At 32.0% G+C, this 18,403-nt stretch overlaps 1 protein-coding gene across 2 annotated transcripts in view; it reads left to right on the top strand.

Moving 5' to 3' along the window:
- The window catches only part of NCAM2 (neural cell adhesion molecule 2), a 523,753-nt gene extending 507,320 nt beyond the window's left edge, over positions 1-16,433 (top strand). For both annotated transcript variants that reach the window (XM_043593819.1, XM_043593818.1), the window contains 2 exons: positions 8,015-8,134; positions 10,959-16,433. In XM_043593819.1, coding sequence (XP_043449754.1) covers positions 8,015-8,134; positions 10,959-11,070 — 232 coding nt within the window. In that variant the 3' untranslated portion in view covers positions 11,071-16,433. The remainder of the gene's footprint in view (positions 1-8,014; positions 8,135-10,958) is intronic.
- Positions 16,434-18,403: the final 1,970 nt, after the last annotated feature.

The raw sequence follows: 18,403 nt of genomic DNA, 5'->3' as shown, positions 1-18,403 counted from the left end.
CAGATAATAAGTACTAACTAAAAAAGAAAGTGTCTAGTAATAATAAGCACTAAAAATAAGCACTAAGCACTAAAAAAAAAACAAGAAAGAAAAAAGGAGTGACAAAAAGGAGTGACTACAGAGAGGGTCATGAAAGGTCTTGCAGGGGAAGGGAACATTCTAGAAGGTGGAACAATTAATACAAAAGTCGTTGTAACAGGAATAATCTTACAATGTTAAAGGCCAAATGAACATGAGTGGTGTGAGGCCAAGAGGGTCTGGTGCAAATGTCAGGCTGGAGAATTATCTAGGTACCAAAATATTAAATCTTCAGTCAAAGTAAGGAACATTGTTATTTCTTTTAATAGAAAGCTCCTGAAAGTTTTTAAAGATTACTTGTGAAGAATGAATTACTCAAAGGTTGGTGGTGCAGAGGAAAGATTTAGAACCGGAAAGACTGAGTGGGAGGGTCTTGGAATACTACACATACAAAGTTATAGTCTTTTGGACCAAGGTCGTAGTACTACAGGCATACTAAAATGTACAGAATTTAGATGTAGCTGAGGTAGAGTCAACTACTATTGACTGATTTGGCTTTAGAGTGAAAGAAAGAGAGAAATCATGTTTTTATCTTAATTAACTGGAGAAATATTGGTGACCATGTGCAAAACAATGAGGTACATTCAAATTCTGGTATTTATTTTTATTTCACTCCGTTAATTGATATTTTTTCCATCAACACTTCTGTTTGTAAATCCTGCTGAGTTTAATTAACCTTAAAGATTTGGGAAGACGAAAACACAGGGTTCATTCCATCCTTGTTATCCATCATAACTTTTAATATCACCATTTCCTCTGCCTTGGGAAAAGAGTTTCAATGCCCATTCAAAAATTCGTTGTACAAATCTGTCAATACTTTATTAAATATTATAAATATTATACAAAATCATGATGACAAATAGAATGTAACTGATTGGATGGATTGGCTCCCTACTGACCCCTAAACATGATCCAAAGCATTCTTAGACTAACACTTTTATGTTATCACAATTATAAGACTGTGCAGATGTATTACAAAATATGTTAGTTACACAGGGTGTTCTTTTTTAAAGATTATCAAGTTGCAGAAAAGAAAAATTAAAGTCAGTGTCATACAGAATGACATTCATGTAAAGTTCTAGAATATTCCTTTGTTCGCCTCTTGTAAATTTAAATTAAACTTACATTTATCTTTCATTCTCATTATTTATCTAGTAAAATGGTGAATGATTTTTATTTTATCAAACAGTACTTCTACTCTTGTTTACCCAAGCATTAATTTATACCAATAAATATTTATTCAATATCTACATAATCAGGCACTATTCAAAGGCCCAGAGACGCAACTGTGAGGAAAAGCAAACTAGTCCCTTCCATCATCTAGCTTTTAACTCTGCTGGGAAACACATTTCAATGAAGAAACAATCAAATAAATGAGGAAATAATTTCTGTTATATATGCTATGTAAGAAAAAAAAAACAGAAAGAATTTTCCTGGTCAGAAATACCTGAGCAGGTTGTAAAAGAACTAGCCAAAGTGTGTGTGTGTGTGTGTGTGTGTGTGTGTGTGAGAGAGAGAGAGAGAGAGAGAGACAGAGACAGAGACAGAGACAGAGATAGAGAGAGACTGTGTGTGTGGAAATGGCTTCTCAATGGGCAGAAAGAGAAATACCCAAATCCATCCCCTTTATTGCCACATGAGAAAAGAGAAATACCTAACTCAGTTCACTTCTACCATCCTGACCCTCTCAATGGGGGGGAAATCCAAGAAGTCATTGTGAAGGTCAGCCCAGGGGTACAGACTTACTAAATGACCGACACATAAAGACAGGATGATTGAATGCCCCCTCTCCACATCCCACTTTACCATCACATTAGTGGAGACCTGTGTTTAGCAGTTTCTTCTGAGTAGTACATCATGTCCCAGTATCAAGAAAAAACTTGAGGCAAAAATCATTTTTGAAGAGGTGAGCTAGCATCAGGCCAGATTCAGAGAAAGCAGGGATGTTGGAATTATCAGACTAACACTTGTTTTGAAATATATGATTAATATGGTGAGAGCACTATAGGACAGCATGAAAGAAGAGATGGGCCATGCAAGTAGAAAGATGGAATTTCTAAAAAATTATCCAAAAAAATATGCCAGAGATCAAAAACATCCTAATAGAAATGAGGAATAGATTAGTAGACTAGACATGGCTGAAAAAAGAATCTCTGAGCTTTGAGAAGATCTTAATAGAAAATACCAGAAACAAAACAAAACAAAACACCTAAAATAAATAATAAATAAAAAAAACAGAACAGAAGAAAGACTGAAAAAAAAATCTAAGAACTATGGGACAACTACAAAAGGTGAAACATATGTATAATAGGAATACCAGAAGAGGAAAGAACAGAAATATCTGAAACATTAATGACTAAGAACTTCTCCAAATTAATACATGGCATGAAACCGCAGGTGCAGGAAGCTCAGAGAACATCAAGGAGGGCAAATACTCCAAACCAAACCAAACAAAACAAAAAAAACTGTACCTAGTCATATAATTTTCAAACTGCAGAAATTGAAAGATAAAGAAAAAATCCTCAAAGAAGCTGGAGGAAATAAATACTGTATCTATAGGAAGTAAAGGTAAAAATTACATCTGACTTATATACACACACTGATATGTACACATTCATATGTTTATTATCGCAGTGTTTCCTCACATAGCAATGCAGCTTCAATAATGTACCTTTGTCAACATGTAAATTTCCTGACTCATTCTTTTTATTTATAGGTAATATTCCATAGTATCAGATACCATAATGCATTTACCCACTTTTCTTTCGCAGCAATTTACATGCAACTTTCAATATTTTATCATATTGAAGTATAATATACTGTTTTGAAGTTAATTTTCACATAAATCTTGTAAATGTACACTAACTCCTAGATATGGGATGTAGATAAAAACTGAAAAATATTGGCAAACTACCCACAAAATCTATACCAATTCGTAGTCTTGATTTTTATTGAGATGAATAATATATATTTTGAGATATATAATCTATATATAAATAATATATATTTTATAAATATATATTCAATAATATATATTGAATATATATATTATTGAATATATAGAGAAATAATATATATTTCTCTACAGCTTCTCAAATATTAAATATTATCAATTTTTTAATTTTTGTCAATATAATAGTGAAAGATATCATTTAAAATATGCATTTTTTTTTCTGATCCAAGTTAAGCTGAGCTTACTTAATTTTGCTTTGGTCAACTTATTTCTTATGGGAATTTGTTATTCATGTTCTTTACACATTTTCATGGAGTCGTTTATTTTTTCACAGAGTGATTTAACTTTTACTTAAAAAATTTTTTTAAGTGTATGTATTTATTTTAAGAGAGAGAGAGGAGGAAGGAGGGGTAGACAGAGAGGGGGAGAGCTGGAATCCCAAACAGGCTCCACATTCTCAATGCAGAGCCCAACGCTGGGTCTGAACCCTCGAACAAGGAGATCACAACCTCAGCCAAAATCAAGAGAGGGTGCTTAATTGACTGAGCCACCCAGGCACCTCTCAATTATTTTTTAATTATATAATTTTTTGATTTGTATTTGATGTTGTATTTGTCGCAAGTATTTTTCCCAGTGTATCCCAAAATTTGGGTTTTGCTTATGATTCCATTAGTTATATGAATCTTTCCATTTTTATTCAAGAATTGATGAATTTTTATAAAATATTTCTTTCTTGATGTGCTTGGAGATATTTTCATTTTGTTTTTCTTTAATCTGTTGAAGTTACAAGTGTTAGTAATGTATTCCCAACATAAATCCTACTTGCTCTCCCAGGATAATGAAGACGGTTACTAATTAAGTGCTGCATATAGGCCCTATTTTAAACACTCCGAAGAAATTAGTTTGCTGTCTCCGTTTTATTGTACAAACAACAGGACACGGAAAAGCTTGTGCAGTGAGTTAGAGCTATCGGTTTGGCTCCAGGGAACATGTCTTAACTACTCTCCTATACTTGTCATTTTCTGCTTAATAATCAGTTCTAGACACATGGCTGGAGTGTATTCATTTTTTATCAGTCTATACATTGTGAACTTGTCTATAAATTGTGGCATATATTTTTATGCCAATTCAAACAAAATATTGCCTTCCCACTTTTTATAATTCTACGGTAAATATAAGTCATAATTCTGGCATCACTTCAAGTCAAATTAAAAATAATTTATATACTATAGGAATTAGACTCATGTAAGTTATGTGTGCTTCAGATATTTTCACCTAAGGGTAAGTAAAAGATGCACTTTATACTCCTTACAGTATTTATTGCAATAGAAAATATTGGAAATAACCTAAATGTCAGTCAGTTGGACACTGGCCAAATATATGGTGGTGCATATATACATTGGCATAATATGCACCATGAAAAAGAAAGAGGCAACTCTAACTGTTCTTTTATAAGCTCACACTAATGTCTAGTGTCATGCTAATCAAAAAGACAAAATTAGGGGCGCGTAGGTGGCTCAGTTGGTTGAGCGTCCAACTCTTGATTTTGGCTCAGATCATGATCCCAGGGTCATAGGATCAAGCCCCACATTGGACTCTGCGCTCAGTGTGGAGCCTGCTTAAGATTCTCTCTCACTCTGCCCCTCTCCACCACTTGCTCTTTCTCTCTAAAAAGAAAAAAAAAAAAGAAAAGGCAAATTGTATTCAATTCTTATGTACCATTTGTGTGAAAATAACTACCTGCTTTTATACGCATATATGCTAATATATGTATAGAAGGGATGTCTCTGGAAAGCAATATTTAAAAACGTAACAGTGATTGTCTCTTTGATAGGGAACTAAATATCCGGTAAACAAGGAATGGTGGGGAGGTGTACTTTTCTCTCTATATCCTTTTGTAGAATTCTATGTTATATGAATAGGCTAGCTAGTTAAAAATTGTAAAGATCATTAAAATAAAAATAAGGGGGCACCTGGGTGGCTCAGTCGGTTAAGTGTCTGACTTCACTCAGGTCATGATCTTGCAACTTGTGGGTTTGAGCCCCTCATTGGTCTCTTTGCTGACAGCTCAGATCCTGGAGCCTGCTTCCGAGCCTCTGTCTCCCTCTCTCTCTGTCCCTCCCCCACTGGTGCTTTCTCTCTCTTTCTCTCTCTCTCTCTCTCTCTCTCAAGAAAAGAATATATATATATAAAACAAAAATAAGGATTTTTAAGACAACTCACCATTTCTCATTGCTATTTAATTTCCTTTTAGTAGTGTTTATTTTATCATTTCTAGTTTGAAGTTGTTTGTTTACATAGTATTTTCAATAGGGAAGATATAATTAAAGTCAAATTCACTCTTTTCTACTTCATTGAAACCCATATATCTTCACCTATTGTTAATATAATTAAAAATAAAAGCCAGCCTTTTGAATCACTTTTTTGCTCAGAATCATCAATGACCACATTTTTTCAGAGTATCATCCTCTGTGTCATCAAAAGCATTGGTACCATGAAGAATTTTTTTATTTTTTAATTTTTGGTAAAGTTTAATTAATATTTTGAGAGAAGGAGAGAGAGCATGCTCCAGTGGTGGAGGGTAAAGAGAGAGGGGGAGAGGGAGAATCCTGAGCAGGCTCCAGGTGTCAGTACAGAGCCTGATGCGGGCCTCAAACCCAAGAAATGTAGGATCATGATCTGAGCCGAAACCAAGAGTTGGATGATTAACGGACCAAGCCATCCAGGCACCACTCATGAAGAATTTTTTAAAAGGATCAATTGAAGAATAACAACAACAGCAAACAGAACAACATAAAACTAAAATTTAATGGTAGTGGACTCTTTACTCATCTTTACTATTATGTAGGTCTTGCTTACGTCGAGTCCCTATTCGGAAAATGTTGCTGAACGTGTCTGAATCACCAGTTCTTCCAGGCATTTGTATTTTAGACTTATAAAGAATTCTTCACTATTAACACTAGCCAATAGAGTTCTAGATCTTCTTCTATTTTTACTGACATCCATTCTTCGGCTTTTGATGTGTATGTATGTGAGAGACCTACATACTGAGAGAGGAGTGATATCAAATGTGCCACGTGATCAAAAGTGTTTTATCATTCTTAATACTTCCTGTTCAAGTGTCAGCACGTGTGAGGTCTGTTAAATATTTGTGCCATTGTTGGGGTTTTGTTGTTTGCTTTGTTTTGTGTGTACTCCTACTTTACTTGATTCTTAACTAATTTTAACGTCATATATCTGCCATTACAGTATTAAATAGATTTAATGTACCCAGAGTTCCACATTATATCCCTCCCTCACCTTGAACCCCTGACAACCATTGATCTTTTTGTTTTCTCTGTAACTGCTTTTTTCCCAAATATTATGTAATTGGGGTTACACAATAGATAGCCTTTTTCAGAGTGGTATATTTTTCTTAGTAATATGTATTTAAACTTCCTCCATGTCTTTGGGGCTTGATATTCCATTTCTCTTTATTGCTTAATAATATCTAAATGTACAGATATACCACAGTTTGTTTATCCATTCACTCTTGAGAGACATCTTCATCGGTTCCCATTTATAAAACTTCTGTAAACATTTATGTGCAGATTTCTGTGTGGGCCTAGATTTTCAATTCATTTGGGTAAAGATGTTAGAGTACAGTTGCAGGACTGTGTGGTAAGACCATATCCCTGGGTAGAAGACCGCTATCTCTTTCCTGACGTTTTGTTTTGGTTTTTTTCTGTTTTATTTTTGCTTTTGGATGTGCTCTATCATGATAATCTGTATTATGAACGCATCATTTCTGATCTTTACATCTCATTTTACTCTTTGTCATCACTGAATGCCTTCCTTATTTTTTTGTTCATATTTTGAGGTATGAGACTTTGCAACAAACGTTCTACTTTTCACAATTATGAACAATTACACTTACTCTCTTATTATAAAAATCCAATAAAGATGGCACGGATTTGAAATTACAAATGAAAACATCATGCGTACATGTTATAATATTATTATTATTTAAACTATTTTATTGAAAACATAATATGTTAAGTCAATATATATTATAGTTAAAATCATTCATATAAATTCATAGAGGCATTTAAAACAACAAAATATATAAATTTTATCTTCCAAATTTTAATATAAAAGCAGTATTGCTGATGCTATATTTCAAATAAAAAATTAAAACATATGGCTAGTTAGGGGAAACAGCTACTTCATGTCATAATTTTATTTAACAAAATATTTTTAATTTATTTCCCGAAATAAACTGCACAATCACATTCAAAATTTGGACTTTTCTATAACAGTTTTGATGAGAAAAAGCATCTAGACAAAATGGAATTTCTTCTTTCCACTTTTTTCTGAGTGAAAATTACATGATGAATTTAAATGAAAAAATTCTTAGGGATATTCTTTTATTTTTAGTATTTATTATTGAGAGAGAGAGTGAGAAAGCACAAGTGAGGGAAGGCAGATAGATAGAGAGAGACACACAAAATCTGAAGCAGCCTCCAGACTCTGAACTGCCAGCACAAAGCCTGTCACGGGACTTGAACCCATGAACCATGAGATCATGACCTGAGCCAAAGTCGGAGACCCAATCCACTAAACCACCCAGGTGCCCCTTTTCTTATTTTTAAAATTTGTTTAATGTTTATTTTGTAGAGAGAGGGCACATGTGTGAGGGAGGAAGAGAGAGAGAGAGAGAGTGCGTAGGGGAGGGGCAAAGAGAGACAGAGAGACAGAATCCCAAGTAGGCTCCACACTGTCAGGACAAAGCCCCAAGTGGGGCTCGATCCCATGAACTATGAGATCATGACATGAGCCAAAGTCCTATTCTCAACCAAATGAACCACCCAAGGACCCCATAGTATTCTTAATATGAGCATGCTGGATTTGAGGAAGGGATTAGTGGAGATTCTAAACTATGTTTCATAATGCATCAATTTTTTCATTATTTGGGTAAGGTTTTTTGTTTGGTTATTTTTCTAGGAAAGATGGATCAAAAGAACCAATAGTGGAGATGAGAACAGAGGATGAAAGAATTACTAACCATGAGGATGGGAGCCCAGTAAATGAGCCAAATGAAACCACACCATTAACAGAACCTGAGTATGTAGCTTCAAATGCTTAATTATTTTTTGATAAATATTTGTAAAACGGTAGCATATATTTACAATAATATCATTTGTGGAAAAGTATTTCTCTTTCAAAGAAAATACATGTGAATATTGAAAATCCATTTTCTACCGAGACATTCCACATGAAAATTTTGTATGGATGCCAGAGAAAATCTACTGTTCAAACATACAGTTATAATTTGATGTAAAAATGTCAAAAAGCTGGAAGGTTTTAGAGATGGATTTTCTTACACTTATGTTACTCTTTAAGAAAGTAATACTTTCAAATGCGTTTTTAATTTAAAATAAAAATAGTGTGAAATATACAAAAGTCTACTTTAAAAAGAAAGATTATTCGTTAGGAAGGAGACTAAATAGTGTTAAATTGTCTATCATTTTAATGTCTATATAGGAAATGGTGCTTGCTCTCCATTCAAGATTATATTATTTACTTCTTTCTACACCTATTAGAGCTCCGTTATAGCCATAGCAGATATTTCAATTCAAAGATGATGAACATGTGCAAAGATGATGTTCAGGCACATGAAAGTTAAAACGATTAAAACCAAAGGCATTATTAAGGAGTGATAATAGTATTCTATGGAATCTATTGGATACTAACAAAAGCAGGGCTATCACATTATTCTTTAAATTCTGCTCACTAAAATGACTTTTAAGTTTTATTTTTTTATTTTTATTTTTATTTTTTATTTTTTATTTTTTTTGTTTTTTTAAGGATCCTTTTTTCTTTAGCAGCAAACATTCCCTTGCAGAGAAATTTGATTTAAGCTTCTCATCCTAAATCTGCATATGAGTGTTGTCACAGGTGAAGAAAATAACTTTTTCAGAAATCCCTCCTATCTACTCTCAAGGGGCTGAAATAATTACAATTTAGAGAAGTACAAAGCACTACTTTGCTGCTAAAATTTCAGTATAAATCCTCAGGTCATGTCAGTGACTGCATTTAGAGATTATTACCTTCTATATTGAAGTTTACTCTTATAGAGGCAGCTTTTATGTGGTGGGTACTATATGTTTCCCCATCAGAAATCAGATGTATTTCAAATGAAGCAAAATACTACACAACAAAACAAATTTCTATCTATTAATGAACACATTCAATGAGAGATTGGTGTGTGTGGAAACTAGCCAAGAAATGTTAAGGACTTATAGTGTTATAAAACACTGTAAGCGATAAATCACTATATTCTACTCCTGAAACCAAGACTACACTATACATTAACTAACTTGAATTTAAATAAAATCTTGGAAATAAATAAATAAATAAATAAATAAAATCTTTAAACTTCAAAAAAAAAATTCCAGCTAAAAATTATCTTACACGTGACAAGGCTATGTTTTGCAAAAATAAAACAAAAAACAGAAAACAAAAAAGATGTTTTAAGAACTACTCCAGTCCTCCATTATTGAAAAGAAATACTCAATATAAAAATAATAGAATTAACTATAATCTAAAAAAAAACAATTTAACAGAAACTTAAGTAGTGAAAAATTAGATACACAGAAATTCATCATCCAAGAATTAGTTGAAAACACTGGTGAATTACAAACTCCATATGTAGTTCTTTAAGTAAGAGATATCTTAAGCATTATGCTAATCATCCACGCTCTAAATTTCTCTGTTTTGCTGCTAGAAGTGACCCATTGTTTTTATCTTCTGTTGTCAATGTGCAGTACTTGGGAATGGGAGAAGGTAAGAAAGGTAATAGCACTATTTATAATGCACATAGAAGAGCCTGCCCTCGTGGGTACAAAGTAGAAGCTATTTCATTCTCAGCAGTGAGCCATAGTAGTTTTTACCTGTGACTTACTTTTGGTTAGTTTTCACATAATAGCTTTGATCTTCAGAATACAATGGCTTGCTCTTCTCCTTCAAAAATAGAAAAGAAATTATAAGTAAATCCCAGAGAAACTAGTATAGTAACATTCACTACCCCACAAAATGGCGAGGTTAAGTATAGAACCAAATTTGAATTTTTGTTGTTGTTGTAGAAAAAATATTTTGTCAAGGGAGGGAATTTGACCCCCAAGGTTATATACACAAGGCATAATAGTAAACCAGCTCAAGACTGGTAGAAAAAAAACTGTAAATCTTACATAATTGTCATCACAGTAAGATTTGTGAAGCTGTCTTAATATTAAGAAATAAAGGTTGTTTTGCTTCATAGGTTATAATTGAAAACAACTCTCAAAAATATGCTCATAGATGATACAGAAATAACACAAAAATAATAGTGGAAAGAGACCAATTAAAGAAAACATATGCAGTAACTGTAGAGAAGTGAGAAAATGCTGAAATATATTTACTTTCATAAGTTCCAAAGAATAGAGCTCATTCACCTAGCTTTTGAAGTTTAGATGTAACAATATGGCAGCGACTATTCATTGCTTTTATCTACAAAAAACAAAAACAAAAAAACCCGATTTAGGTACTCGTAATTCATCTAGTTGACATATAAGATTATTGGCTTTTTGAGATTGCAAACAATTATATTTTTCATATCAATAAGTGATTATCAAATCTAGGCCACCCTATGGTGAAAGTTTTGGTACATCTAAATCCACAAGTATATTGTTTCATTCATCACTCTGCAGTATGTCAGATCTTTAAAATAGACAATATTGTCTAATTATTTACTTATTTTTCTATCAATTTGCTATTACTAGAACAAATCTTTTTTTTCATTCTAATAATTCTCGATATTTCCTTCTGTAAAACAGTAACTTAAATATTAAGAAATACCACTTAAATTGCCTTAGAAAATGAAGTTTATTATTTTTCTTTTTTCTTCCAGAAAATTGCCTTTGAAAGAAGAAAATGGAAAAGAAGTCTTAAATCCAGAAACTATAGAAATTAAGGTTTCTAACGACATCATCCAATCAAAAGAAGATGACAGTAAAGCATAACACCGAGATTACAGAGGCTTAAACAACACTACAAAGAGCATTTGGATTGCAGTGACCCTATGACCAAAACTATTCCATTGACCTTAATTTCTTGGGAAACTTCTAGCTTGGAATAGCTTGTACACATATACATATGATGAAATATTCCTGCCCATGGTCCATTACCTTTTGTTGTTGTCGTTGTTATTGTTGTTGTTTATTTTTTTATGAATTTCAATATAGAGACCTGACTGGCACCACCTCCTGGGTATCAATTTAATTCTGTGATTCAAGTACTGCAATTTGTTATACAGCTGAAGTGCTCTGTTTCTTAAGAACTATATATTTCATCCAACAACCTCTCCAACACATAGGGGTTTAAGAAAAAAAAAAAACACGAAAGAAAACAAAATCTTTGTGAGCTAAATGTGTAAGAAAGCCCTGCATGTTTTTAATCTTATCTTGGGCAAATAGATTATTAAAGTGGATTTCAGTTTAAGATGAAAGCAGTTAATAAAGGTTACACTTTTTATCAGGAGAATTTCAGGGAACTTGGGCTTGAAGGAGCCAGTTATCTTTAGCAGATATTAAAAATTGAGAGAAACTTTGGAAATTTCTTTTTAAGTTATAATTACAGTGCTATTTCAATGTTCATTTTTGATAGACTAAAGTGCCAGATAAAAATTGTTACCCATCTGAAAGAATATTTGTGTGTATAATTAGATTAGAAGGATTCCGTAAATCTCTATCTCTTTATATATGCCATAATCACTCACTATGGATTACACAAAACAATAAATGTATTGCAAGTGAAAATAACATTGATTTCTGCCCTCAGCTTCAAATAAAGTAAATTGAAATGGTAACAATATCAATGTTGTCTTGATATATTTATAAATCTGATTATCTTTTGCTTTTTAAATAATTTTATCAAAAAAATTAGTCATTAGTGTTCAAATACTTTAAACTCAGATACATTTTTTTGACCATGATTTTAAATAATCTTTGTTTAAAACTTTATTTTGCGAATGTTATAGGTCAGTCATTAAATGTAATTGGCAAATAGAAATTAAAATCCTTAGTGGTTAAATTAAGAAGAAATTAACATTTAAACATTCCACAAAAGTGTCAGTGATAATCGATTGAATTGTCACTGTTTTTCTTTCGGATGTTGTAGCTAGAAGCCATTTTAAGGTTTTGATGAGCAACTTTGGTTGGAGAAATTCCTTGGCTATTCAACACAGTGTTTCTAACATGACTTGTTAAGGCCTATACCAGAATAAATACTTATTAACTTCCAAGCTATGCAAACTCCCAGAGGTAAAAGCCTGAAACATGATTTTCACTTATATGGGAGGTAAAATAAATGTATCTATGGTTATAAATATACATACCAGTTGGGAGCAGGTTTTAAATTATTTCTTACCCTAGAGAGCAAAAGGTTTCTTTGGGCCCCGTTACATTCTTAATCTTTAGTATTTCAGGTGGTATTATGGCTCAGATCCTGGCTGGTTGGGGAATGCGTACCAATAGAACATTGGAGGAAAGTTTCCACAGTGAGGAGCAACTTGCTTAGCATGTCTCTCTATAAAGATAATTTGATGAATATTAGATGTAATATTAATGCTACCCATGGACACTTCTATTTACAAAGTGTTTGAAACTGTCAGGCAAGGAAAGACAACTAATTTTACAAAACTTTAGTTATCAGCAGGGCAGATCCTGCCCATCTGCATGTTCGTGCACTAAATCTCCAGTGTCCTTAGCATAATTCACAGGATTATAGTGCAGGAAACTCTCTTAGCTATTTTTTTTTTTTGTCTGGCATATTTTCAAGAAAAGGAATTCCTGGGCCTACCTAGGAATTTGAGTAGAAATTATCCACCTGGTCTTTTGATGGATTTGACTGTTGTTATTTAAGTTATGTTTGTCTGATCACCTATTTGCTTTATTTGACGGTTTTCCCCCCTTTTGTACCAATGTGCTATAACTAGTCAAAATACTTGAATTTGTTTGTGCAAAGTAAAGGGGCTTAGTAAAGTGTCCATGAAGCAATAGCCATGAACGCTAATTTTTCCTGGGTAGGGCTACATGGTTTTAAACTAATAATGGTGAAAGAATTAGAAAACCTGGGAAACCAGTTTAGCATGTTTACTATTATTATATTTGTGCTACTTTAAGAGCAGAGAAATCATAATAAAGAACGAATATTTTTGTGTTTCCTCAATCTGAAAGTTCTGTTTCTCTCATTTCTATGGACTTTCCACGTAAAGGCGTTTACTTAAATATTTCTTTTATATAAATATATATATACATATACATATATATGCTGTTAAATTTCTTGCCACTAATGTGGAATAATGATCTGAAGTTAGCAGATAATTTGAAACTAATTGTAGGCAGATTGTTTCAAGTGCACTGTTTCAATTGTCTGAGTGGTCCTTATCTCTTGTCCTTGAAATCTATGCCATGCAGGAGCAAGGCAATACTGTGATTTAAAAAAAAAAAAAAAAAATTAACATTTCAATGGAATGCTCCAACTTAATCTATTTGTAAAAGTCTCCAAATAAGCGATGCTTGTAGTAAATTGTAAAATATGAGTAGAACTGAAATAATCTGTTCTTATTTTTCATTCTTATTCTAGATTAAACATACCATATAACTGTATAAATGTTATTTTTACTGTCTGAGAGTACTCTTAAACGTATAAAATGTCAAAGGAGTTGACTGAATAAAAGTAGGGTTAAATATTCAGAACCCTATTCTACTTTAAACAAAGAAGAAAAACATCACTGAAAATATTGGTATTTCTTGATAGGTTGCTTAGGTGCAATTAGGCAATGACAATCTATATTCAGCAACATGTAAGAAGGAACAGTAATATCATTTTTGACGCGTTTTGTCTTTTAACTGGCACAAACTGATGTGTCGACACATTTTACAATGATCTGCAAAAGAATTTAAGCATTGTGATTTCTAAAGATTTATTTATTATTTTTGTGGGTTGACTTATTGCCATTTTATTGATGCTAATGTCTGACATTAATGTAATGTTTCTCAAAATTTCCCTTAATATTTAATATTAATACCTATAAAAGCATTTTTCAAAGGTTATTTGATCCAGCAAAGTTTACATGAATCTTAGTCTTTGATTTAAACATTTATATAAATAGGATTTTATTGATCAAATTATTTATTTGAATGCCAACAATTAATTGTAACTTTATAATCATACCTTTATTTTATGCTTCTTATTTAAATAATTAAGATATATTTGTGCCTTTGGATTAGCATGACATTCTGCTTTATTAAAAGAAAAAAAAAACAACTGCAATCTTTATTGATATATTTTGCTCATATCTGTGACACTTAAATTGTACTGTCTTATTTACATTTAATCAAGAAGCTCAATTCAAATCACTTTACTTGAGTAAAATATCTAAATATAAAAAATTATAGTGTGTAACTTATTTCTATTCATGACAATTCTTTTGATGCACACAAAATATATTTCATTTTGTCTGTACTGTTGTTCTAAGTAATAAATACGTTCCAGATATTGTTAAAATTGTGTTTTACTGCTTGTTAGACAAAGACAACAGATGACTTTTTAAGATAGGATAAATTATTTTAGTGTTGCTTGGGTCTGCATTATCCTGATGTATTTATCCTGATGATTTATTTGGGGATCATAGATCATCCTTTATTGTTGATGATAAGATAATCACTGATAAAAATATCTACAACTGAAATGATAGAATACTCTCCATTTCTTAATTTGAGAAATATAGGAATAGCATATTACAATTACTTATTAACATTACAATGGTCTTTTTCTTGAAGAATAATGTGAATGCTCAATTTCAATTGCTCACAATTGATTGTGGAGTTCTTTCTCACAATCATATCAAGAGTGCTTACTTGACAAACTTTATGAGTACATGAAGATATTTTTAAAATGATTTTTTTGCATTATTTGTCTTTAGAGAGGAAAGGTTCTCATTTTCTAACTCATTCTTTGAAGCATTATTACATTGTCTCTTACGCTGAAATTGCATATGGAAGTATTAGTATGCTAAAATTAAACTGTGGAAGGTCACAGAAATGAAGTACTTCAATCCAAAAATGGAAATCTTTCAAGAAAGTATTCTATTCATGGGCTTAATCACATTCTGAGATGAAACAATTATATGTGTAAATGGGAAACTTACAAGAGCCTAGATATAGTACTTGCTGAATAAATATAATTTCCAGGTCCTTCCTTTCCCTTTTTTAAAAATTGCATTTACTCGTGTGGATGCAGCTGTTTAACAACATTATACAAGAATGCTAATAGATTAATTATTTCCCCTTGTAGACTTTTGTATTATATATAATCCTTAATATTTATTTGATAACACATTTAATATTCTTAAAAAATAGCTCATTATTCTCTATAGAATTTTATCAATAACTTAAATACCTTAGCTGGTAACACCACTTTACTTTTTTTATATAATTTTCAGGTTGGCCCACATCATGTTCATAATTATAAATAAAAAAACTGGTTATAGAAATTTAATATTGCCACTTTTTTTTTCTAAAATGAAAACACAGAAAACACACTAAAAGTAGCATCTGGTTTTAGCCCTCCTTGGAAAAAAAAAAAATTAAGCAAATGACTCGGAGCACTTCAAATCACAGCCAGGGATAGGAGAATAGAGGAACAAAGACTGAGAATCCAGAAAGGCAAACTGAACTTCGACGTTTGAGACAGATAGGAAGGACATCAGTGGGAGAAGTGCTGGACCAGGGACTAGGAACGCTGATTAGGTAAAAATTGAGGCCAATTGTACTGATGCGAACAGAAAATGTACTGAAATCCAGAGGAGAAGAAGTTAACATAGACAGAACCTAAGACTCAATTTTGCAGATAGGATTTTTTTCGAGAACCATATGCATTATATAAAATAAATGATACTGTTAAGCGCAAATATATTTGTTCCAGTTCTTAAAGGAATGTTCATGGTTTAGCATTTTTGCTATAAACTCTCTTAGGAATATGTGAACTTCTTAGAAATAAAGGTTAAAAAACCTTTTTTTTTTCTTTTGGCGTATGAATTCTATGCTGTGTTCAGTATTCATTAAAACATACTTTTATTTTCTTTAACATATATATCCATTCCAATTCTATACTCTTAAGTTAGCTACCACAAAGTTTTCTTATTATTTCAATATGGTATGTCCCTATGAAATGCTGTATATATATGTCTAAACTGTAAAAATTATACTGCAAATGTTGAAGTTTTGTATTTATGAGAGACATTGAAAGTATGGATTACAGTATATCAAAATTGTCACTCTTCACCATTTGTATATTAATAGTAAAGATACTTTTACTTTAATAAAGTGTTGCATTTATGTTTATTTTGAATAATATCTCTGCAGTGAGTGAGCTTATGACTTGACAAACATTTTCATTTAAAATAAAAAATTCCAAACCTATCTCTATATATTTGAAAAGAAAAGAGAATGCTTTCTGCCACTTTGCCTTACCCTGAGTCCCAATCTTTTGGTAATAAACAGTCGGTAACAGTGGTTCTCAAAGTCTGATCCCCAGACCAGTAGCATCAGCAGCACCTGGGAATTTGCTAGAAATAAATGTAAGTTTCTGGACCCCACTACACATGTCCTAAATCAGAAGAATCTGGAAAGGGCTATGGGAGTTTATGTTTTAACAAGACTTTCTGGTGATTCTGATGCACACAGAAATTAGAGGTTCAGTGGGTTGGAGACACATTTTGAGTGACAATCTAGAAGTTAACAACTTCTAGTTCATGGGGAATTTTATTTCCCATTATTATATAGATTATGTACTTGCAGGATTTCATGAGTTATAAAAGAATAAAGCTAACCACTCCTCACATGCTTATACAAGGTGTTTTCATTTTTTTAATCAGTGTAAAGTTCAACTTATTCTTAAATGAAAAAAAAAAGTAAATATCAAGTTTTCACAAGGGAGCAATTTTTAATATCATCCATACAAATATCACGAAGTACATACACATATAGAATAAAAATAACATTAAATACGTGGTCAAGAGTGAAAAAAAATAACATTAAACAGGTGGATATTGTGCTTGCTCTGTCAGTATCCTATATTTAATTAAAAGAACAATGATAATAAAATACAAAACATACCATGAGAAAGAGGCTAAAATGAAGTCTCTGATATATGATAAAAATGGATCATGTAACTTTGTTAGTATTTTAGAGAATTTCTTTTATTTCTTTCTAACATAAGCCATTGCCTACTATAATTCTTTTTATTTGTAATATAGGTAATGAATACATTCTCCTAAGATTCATGTCATATATGGAGTCAGCACTTTAAATTTCGCTCTCAATTTCATTAACTTTTCTGAATGAATTTTCAACGTACAACTTAGAATGTTCTCAAATCATAAATAATATTTTTATTTTATGTGAAGTGTCTCATATATGTATGTGTCCTTGGCATAACTTTGCTTTCTAAAACAAAATACACACATTTGGGTATTTTAACTTTCCTGGATAACTTAACTTACCTTTCTCAGACAGAATTTTTTGTGGGGGACATAGGGGAGGCAACTATACTATTGTACTAGAATAATATTAAATTTGCTCAAAATTTAATTTACTCTGTCTTTTTATTAATGCAGCAGGCTATAAAGGCAGAGGTTTCCAGTATTAACATATCTTAGTATTTGGAGAAAAAAAATATTCACCTGATGATTCAGTTCATATCAACGTCTCTTCTTTCACTTCCAATTTCCACATTCCCCTCTACAGATCATTTATCTTCCATTATCTGCCATAGCACAAGCATGAACCATGCCTAAAATGGCCTGACAAAATTGAGGTATATAGAAGAAGGAATGATTGCCAAAATCAAACCAATCACATTGAGAATCAAGCAACTACAAACATTCTTAGAAGAGTTATTTTATAAAAGGAGGGGTCTAGAAGGAAGGCATAATATTCCCCCTTATGAAGGGGGATGAAACATATACTAAAGATCACTCAGTGGGAGTTGGGGAAGATGGACTATGTGAAGCTCTCTTGCCAATTCAAATGGAAACATCCCTTGAAAAGCATAAATAAAATTTTCACTGATTCAAAAAACCAAGAGATCCACATATGTATTCACCAGAAAAAAAGATGAGACAAGAATGTCCCACAAAGTTGCAGCAGGGATAGAACTGACATCACTAAAGTAATATTACACAATACATAGAAGCCAGATATTGGAAGTAGAATATGCCTGGGTTCACATTCCAATTCTACAACCCATTGCTAGCTCTGAACTTAAGCAATGTATATAAAAATTTAAACC

Source organism: Prionailurus bengalensis, chromosome C2 (genome assembly GCF_016509475.1).
Source record: "Prionailurus bengalensis isolate Pbe53 chromosome C2, Fcat_Pben_1.1_paternal_pri, whole genome shotgun sequence".
Classification (NCBI taxonomy): Eukaryota; Metazoa; Chordata; class Mammalia; order Carnivora; family Felidae; genus Prionailurus; species Prionailurus bengalensis.
Note: the sequence above shows the minus strand (reverse complement) of the source record. Positions and strands in the feature narration are given on the sequence as shown.